At 42.7% G+C, this 8,317-nt stretch overlaps 1 protein-coding gene across 1 annotated transcript in view; it reads left to right on the top strand.

The window, feature by feature from the left end:
* The first annotated feature begins 1,670 nt into the window (after positions 1–1,670).
* Positions 1,671–8,317, top strand: part of arhgef3 (Rho guanine nucleotide exchange factor (GEF) 3) — a 77,567-nt gene continuing 70,920 nt past the window's right edge. Inside the window, exon 1 of the mRNA XM_072666220.1 lies at positions 1,671–1,787. Coding sequence (XP_072522321.1) covers positions 1,758–1,787 — 30 coding nt within the window. The 5' untranslated portion in view covers positions 1,671–1,757. The remainder of the gene's footprint in view (positions 1,788–8,317) is intronic.

The raw sequence follows: 8,317 nt of genomic DNA, 5'->3' as shown, positions 1-8,317 counted from the left end.
AAAAAAATAAACTAATCTAACAAAGTCATATTTTAAATACATTTGTTTTTTGCAATCAGTACACCTTCCGCTCTGGAGCATGTATCTAGACAGTGGGCGTGACCGTTATCTGATTAGTAGTGCTCCATATGTGTATGTTGTATCTCATCGTTGTAGTATGGTAGGACATTTCATTTGATGTAAATTATCCAAACATTAGAATAAAAAAGACATAAGAGACACGAGGCAGTCTTAAGGTGAGCAGGGCAAGTCTACAACCTTCATGCAGGAAATGCTATCAGGAAGCCATGTTGTTTCCAGGACGTTTCGTAGGGATCTCCCGGTTTCCTGTTCTCACAAACAAGTCTGTACTAGTGTTTTTATCATTTACTTAGATTTACATGTGTGAAAGTGTTCACCTTGTTAAAAATGTTCACTTATTCCCATTGAAGTATTAAGACATGGAATATCCAAGGAAAAGATGATAACATTGTTTAAAATACAGTTTAATGCAGTCCTGTTACTTATCCACTTAACTTGTAGTAGTTTAAAATAGGAACTGTTTCAATTCGGTAACTTTCCTACACTGTAACAAAACCTTTTTTTACAGAAACATTTTCTTTTAAAAAAGCTGAAAAATCGTTCTCATGTTTTCTATGTAAAGTTCAAATAAGTGAACAAATTAATTTTAACTTTAGTAAACTGTTATTTTTAACAAAGAAGTGCATCAGTTCAGACATCGGGGTCTAAATTAAAAATTTCTCAGCAGTATTTGCAAGAAATTGCATCGTAATATATCTGGCTGATACTGTTACTTAATCACTCCGCCTTGGAGTACACTGTTAAAGGTTGAGGAACTTTTGGAGGTTCTTCAGGAGGTTCTTCAGTATGAACCTTCAAGGAACCCTTGTGTTCTGAAAACCTTTTCTTGAAAATTTCTCAAAGCACCTTAAGAAGTTCCTCCACAGTCTCAAATTAAAGAACCTCCAGAAGTTCCTCAAGGATCTGATACTTTTAACAACGTAGTTTAGCATATTAACAACATTGGAAACTTGCTTTTTCTAGATCAATTAAATTGATTTTAACTTCATTCTTATTAATTTAGTAGATCAGTTCTGAAATTCATGATCAGATTTAAATATTTCTCTGCAGTATATGATAGAAATCGTAATCTCCGCCTCTTAGTTACATTTCTTTTTTAAAAACTGAAATCATTAAAATATTAGCTTGTGTAAAAACAAGTAAACTAGGTTAAAACCTTGTACTGTCATACACTGTGCTAACAAGCATGTCATGTCACCAGGGGTGCTAAAACTTTTGCATTTGACTGCATACAATTATCATTTACAGCACATGTACTTTTAAAAGTGGCCAGCTTGTTCTAAACCCTAGAACCTAGAGGCCCACATCCCAGAACACCAGTACTAAGCTGGGTGGTGGGTCCCTCACTGTGGTTAAGGGAACTCTGGGCACAGTCTCCCTCTGCTTCAGGACGTCTGAAGAGGTCCTGACGCCACTGACTGAACGACAAACAAAAACAGCAAGGTTAGCCCTGCTCTACCCCGATATAGCACTGCTGCAGCTTCCCCTCTAGCACATCCTGTTTGTCGTGCACAGGCCCTGTCTCCTGTACGCACACACACACACACACACACACACACACACACTCATACCTCAGTGTGTCCTGTGCCGGCTGATGAGCGAGTCGCCAGTGGAAACGTCGCCAGTTTGAGTTTTTGGGGTGATTTAGGGATTGAGGAACATCACGTCAGTTCCTAATGATGGGGTGCTGTCTGTTCGTTCATCAGGTGAGTCGGGGGACTGTGGTTTAGTACTGAAGGTGGTTACGTAACTTCATGGTTAAAGGTGCCAATAGGGTCCTTGGGGGTGACACCATGGTTCCTCGGTTTGTCTTACAATAGCTGCTTCTTTAAATAGCCGTTTTTAAACATGAGATGTAGGAGTGTGAGAACCCCTTTTAAAGAGCCTGTTTATGTTTCTAAATGTTTGTAAATGTTTTATATCAGATTTTCTATTTCTAGACCATTTAATGCTGTTGCATGACAATATATCCAATGCAAGAACCATTTAGGAACCTGTATTTGATTTTAAAAGTGCCACTTTTAAAGACATGCTCAGTTTTGCCTTCATGGTGGGATTTCATGTAAGACCATGGTGTTTTTATTGAGTATTTCGGTTGTTGTTTGATGTATAAATAGTAAGTATGTAACATTATTTGGGGTGAAAAATGCTCAGATAAAGCTTTACAAGCTTATTTACCACTCTGTTATTTTGCCTCAGAATCAGGCACACTGATTTTTCTTGCTGGGCTTGTGAAGAAAACATGTTGATTGCTGTGATTGCTGGGTTTACATCACCAGGACAGCTCACAGGAACCATGTAGCTAGCCTAGCATAGCTTTAATTTTAGCACTGTAACAAGAACATTATTTTTATGAATTCTTTTTTTTTGCAATTACCCCCACTTGCCAGATCACTGTCCACACTGTGTCCTCACACAACAGATTGTAGCCGGTTAGCTCTTAGCCTAGCACCTGCTTGCCTCCCTAGGTTTGAGGTCCTCGCACAACAGATTTCCCTTCTAATGTGTGTTTAGCTCTAGTCAGAGCCAATCTAGTTTGTTTTTGAGGGAACGGCTGTTGGAGAAGGTAGCTGGAGATGGTAAAAAACAGTTAACTAGTGTTAGCTTGTAGCCTAGAACAGATACCCACTCCCTTCCCTGGCTTTTACTTCCTCATTTGCCACAGTTGAGCTCCCCTATTGCAAACACTGCCACAGGAAGCCGGTTGTGAGGCCTGGTTCACATAGCAGCCCATATTCCCATAACTAGATGAGTCTGGGGGGGATGAGCTGCTCTCTAGTATCAACACCACCATGGTTTGGAATGATCTAGGCCCATTTTATCAGCTCTGCTTAACATATAGGAGCTCTTTGTAGTTCTGCAATTGCAGGCTGTAGTCCATCTGTCCCTTTGCATACTTTGTTAGGTTTCTTAGCACCGTACGAGCCAGAGACCATGCACTTCGACCAGGTGGTAGAACAGAAAAATGAATGGAGAAGCCAAATCAGAATGCCCACCAAATCTCCAGATGCTGTGCAGTGCTTATGGTCCTGCTTGCCAACTGAACCCTGGGCGTTTGGGAGGCAGTCCAACTATAAAATATGCCTCAAGTCTAAAACTTTATAGACTCTTGCTTCCCCTCCGTGTCTTCTGCAATTAAAGGTACTAACAGCACCTTTGCTGCGGGCATGGCTTGTATTGTTCTGAGAAGGCTTTACACGGTGTATTGGAACACTGCAGTGAAGTTTTGATTGCATTCAGCCAGAAGAGCATTAGTGAGGTCTGGTATGGATGCTGGATGATTAGTTCTGGATCACAAATGGTGCTGTAACTTTTCATAAAGGTTTTGGATGGAGCTCCGGAGAACGCAGAGCTGGGCTGGGGGGCTTTATAGGCTATTCTTCTTCACATTGGGCATAGTGACCTCAGGTCAGGTCACAGTAAAAAAATATCAAAAACATATACAGGCTACAGGCGTAGATCCTAAAGAGATGATTGCTTCCACAGTCCACTGGGATAAAATATCAGAAACCCTGCCTATGAAGAACTCTGCATTATGTAAGGGTGTATGGCCTGCCAGTGCAGGGGTTTCCAGTCCCAGACCAGGAGGTCAGTTTTAACACTTCTGAGGCTACCGTTCAAATCCTCCCGAAAGCCTTTATTGCCTGCACATGGTGAGTTAGATTAGGGATGGTAGATCACCAGGACCAAGATTGGGTTCTCCTGGTTCTACTACTTTAAATTTAGGAGAATCTTCACCCAACTATATGGACAAAAGTATTGGGACACGTGCTTATTTATGGTTTCTTTCTAAATCAATGGTATTAAAAATAGTTTATCTGCTTTTGTTGGAGTAAGAAGGCTTACTACTAGATTTTGGAGGAGAACTGCTGTGATGATTTGGTTGCATTCAGCCACAAGAGCGGCAATGAGGTCAGGATGTTGGATGATCACTACACCACCTCATCCTCAACTTATCCCAAACGTATTGGATGGAGCACCAACCATCATTCCAGAGAACACCGCAGTTCCACTGCTCCATAGCTCAATACTCAGGGGTTTATACCCCTCTAGCCAATGCCTGGCATTAGGCACAGTGCCAATAAATTTTAAAGTTTATCTGCTGCAGAGAGTCTTATTCTATTGGCAAAACTTCTCTACAAGGACTAAGCAAGCTGTGTGTGTGTATTTGCACATCTGTGTCAGCAATGGGTGTAACTAAAAGTAGCCAAAAGCATTCATTTGAAGGGGTGTCCACAAACATTTGGACATATAGTGTTCCTTATAAGGATGAGGCCTACAGCCAGTGGCGTCTACGCCATCAGTAAAACCCACCATCGAGCTGCACCCACATTTTGGAAAATGTTTGTGGAAAACCTTAGTGGGGTCGTTATTCCGTTAGCAAAAGAGGCTTGCTGGCCAGTCAGGGCGGCTCTCTCTGGGATCTCGCTGCCTGGGAAACCAAAGAATTGAATGTATAGCCCATACATTCAATTCTTTGGTTTCCCAGGCAGCGAGATCCCACCTTTATTAACACCTGGACCAAGTGAACAACATCAATTCCATTCATTCCAGTGACATAAGCAGCAAATTCCAACATGAAAGTCCCTGGATTTCCTGCTGTTGTTGGTCTTTGTGGACACCGTTGAGACACCGGAGGTAGATCAGGAGATAACTGAAGGCAAGCGATGTCTTTTGTGCACAATTGGTGGACGTGAGCGGCCGTTACTGTATCAGCCTACTTTGGGAACAAGGCATGACTTGGCTGGTCGGCTACATTTGGGGGACGGGGAAAAATGTGTGAATTTAAATTCTGATTTTATCGTTTCAAACCGAGGAAGTTTCATGAAATTGATACTTCTTCATTTTGCAAGAGCGCCACTTGAGCCAGACAATGAGAGGAAAGAGCTGGCTAAACTCGCAGTATCTTACAGTAAACTGATGGCTCCGTGTTTGTGGCTGAGAAAATTCCTCAGCTTACAGTAAATCCACATAAACTCTTCTGGAACAGAAACAAACAGCATTTTGTGACGTTTTAAAACAGTGAGGTTCTCATAATCACCCACTGTTGCTCTTTGATGAAGATCTCTGAGAGAAATGTGGATGAGGAATGTCCGCACCTCCTCTGCTGCCCTCCTCTTTAACCTCACTACGACCCCCTGGAGGTGGCATACAGACACCCAGGAAGCATGGTATCCTCAGCAGGTCACCCTCTTACCGTCTCCAGTGGGAAGTTCAAGTTGATGGAGGGTGTACCTTCCTGAACACCATCTTATAACTAGACTCTTATAACTTACCTTTTTATTCTGGTACTTTTTCCAATACACTACTCACCTTTTGGTTCCTGGTATGTTTTCCAGTACCGCAGCTCCCCTGGAAATGTAGCTAGCTGGTGACCATCACTATGACTATGGTGTAGCGATTAAAAATTACGTTATCTAAACAGGTTTCCAAATGCAATCAGCAACCGTATTAACAGAGTAAAGTTAAGAAATTGAGGTGAATAAATATTTTTTAGTAGCTAACTATGTTAGCATCATGCTAGCCAGGTTAGCTTGGGCCTATTTGTTAGTTTATAAGGCAGCTATTAAAAAAAAACTTAAATATACTGTGAAAAAAAGTTCTTCTGAGTCTGTTAAGAGTTTGTGAAGGCCATATTATCTGTGCAATGATTCTAAGCAGATATCCAGATTCATCAGACCAGGCTACATTCCATCATTCCAGTCTTCAGCTGTTCCAATTTGGTGAGCCTGTGCTGAGCCACTGCAGCCTCAGCTTTCTGTTCTTGGCGGACAGAAGTGAAATCCGAAGTGGGCTTCTTTCCAGCATTCCACCTTAAGCTGCTGGCCTGTATCTGCACAATTTTCTGCATTTCACTGCTGCCAAGCAATTGACTGCTTAGATAATTGCATGAGTGAGTAGCTATACAGGTGTTCCAATAAAGTGCTCTAGGAATGGCGTTAGTTCAAAAACACCCTGTAATTTGTATTGCTGATTTCCATTAAGTGGAGGTTCTTCACACCAACACTTCTCTAAATGCATCCATTCCATCCATTAAAAAGCATCTTCTGTGTGCCTTCTGTGGTATCGCTCCGACGATCCTCTTTTTGGCACTTTCGAGAGACTCTGAGTGTAGCAGAGTCCCTCAAGCTCTTTGGAGGAATGTGCATTTATCTAAATGGAAGCTGTTCATTAAGGTTGAGACTCCCCAGCCCCTCTCAAATCCAGTCTTTCCTTTCCCTCTGGCTAGAGGACTTGGCTCCCACCACTGTGTGTGTCTGTGCTCCCAGTGGGTGGCAAGGGGAAAGCTGGAAATGTTGGAGAAACTTCTGGGCAATGATGTTTAATAGCAGTAGGAACTAGTCGTGATTCAGCAGTGATTCAGCAGTCAGATAAGAGTGAGGATAGGGCATGTTTGTGCAGTACAGTCAGCTGTTCGCTTTTTCACACCTGGAGTGTGGTTAGCGTGAGTTCAGGAGGTTGGAATGTGTGCTTTTGGCTTTTAAAAGGCTTTAAGATGTGGAGGTATGGTCGTCTAAACCCGCACTCAGGTAAAAGTGTTGTTGTTTCAGTGAAATGACTCAGAAGAAGAAGGAACAGCCTGTGAAGTTCTAAAACTTCTCAAGTACTGAGCTCCCTATAGGACTGCAGTGGAGCTTCTTCAGTACATCCAGCATCTAAGTTGTTAATAGAGATACGTGGGAGTGAAGAACCTTCAAATTGGCAAGTGAAGATCCTTCAGACCTTTAAAAGGTTCTTCCCACAAATATACCAAAAGTGGTTCTTCTGTGGCATCCCTTAAAAAACCACCTGTGTCATTTCGCAACAGGGGTTCGATTCCTTGGACAAGCAAGCCCACCATGCTACACCCAGAGTCATTGGGCAAGACTCCTAACTCTGCGTTTTCCTACCGCTGTGAATTTTACTGCATTATATTTCTCTGTGGTGCAGATCTAGGTGCACGAAATGGACAAAAGTATTGGGACAGCTGCTCATTCATTGTTTCTTCTGACATCAGAGGTGTTGAAAAGCAGGTATCCTGTTTTTGTTGGAGTAACTCTGCTAACTCTACTGTCCAGGGAAGAAGGCTTTCTTCTAGAGAGGAGGAGCACTGCTTTGAGGATTTAATCGCATTCAGCGACAAGCGCGTTAGTGAGGTCAGGATGTTTGATAATCACCACCTCACATCATTCCCAACTTCCCAAGACATCCCAAAAATACTGGACGGAGCACCACCTTCCATCATTCCAGAGAACACTGCAGTTCCACTGCTCCACAGCTCATTGCTGGAGGGTTTATTGCCCTCTAGCCCAAGCCTGGCATTAGGCAGCATGATGCCAATAGGTTCATGTTTATCTGCTCCAGAGATTCTATTGACGGTCCCTCTCTACAGCTGTTTGTGTGCATTTGCAAATCTGTGTTAATCAGCAATAACTACAACTTAAAGTAGCTGAATGCAATCATTAGAAAGGGTGTCCACAAACATTTGGACACATAGTGTAGGTTTCCAGAGACTGAGAGAGGCCGAGACACTTTCAGGACCCAGTTTCTCAACAGCATCTTGGTGACAAGAGAGAGTGTTCAGTGTTCACCAGACCACCCACAGCTTTATCAGATGACCTTCTGAGCTAGGAGGCCTAATAAAACGAACAGCGCGTGTGGAACAAACCATGATTTCAACAAAATGATAAAGGGGGTTTGACAGTTTCTGTGGGGAAACTGTACTAGTGTCCTAGACTAGTCTAGACCAGTACCCAACCTTCCTTCCAAGGTTCTGAAGAAGCATATTTTATACAGGTAGACCTGTATGGGTTGTAGACGTGGTGTCCTACACAAGGGTTTTTCTCACTCTGGCTTCATGTCAGTCTTTGGAGTTTACTCTCACTTATGTTAGACGGTTAACAGTCTTGGTTTGTCAACTCTTTGATCAGCGCTGCCCCCAAAACCTCCACTCGTTTCATTTTGAGTATGACACAGCTTCTTCTTTCAGTGGGAAGGTGGTGGTGGTGAGGTGAGTTCCCAGCTTGCTTGGTGCAGAGCTTCAGATCTTCTGCAGACCTTCCATGCACCAGTACAAAGTTTCCTGTCTTGTGTAGGTGAACCGAGAAGATGTAAACCATATGTCAACCCTCTTACATTGGCAGTCTTCACACCCTAGAAGGCATCGATAATGGCTTGACCTTATTTTAGCTCTTTTTAGGCCTTTTCAGGGTTTGAACACATACACTGCTCACAATACGTCTGTGTTGTTGTTGTT

Source organism: Salminus brasiliensis, chromosome 21 (genome assembly GCF_030463535.1).
Source record: "Salminus brasiliensis chromosome 21, fSalBra1.hap2, whole genome shotgun sequence".
Taxonomy (NCBI): domain Eukaryota; kingdom Metazoa; phylum Chordata; class Actinopteri; order Characiformes; family Bryconidae; genus Salminus; species Salminus brasiliensis.
This window is presented reverse-complemented; position numbering and strand designations above follow the sequence as displayed.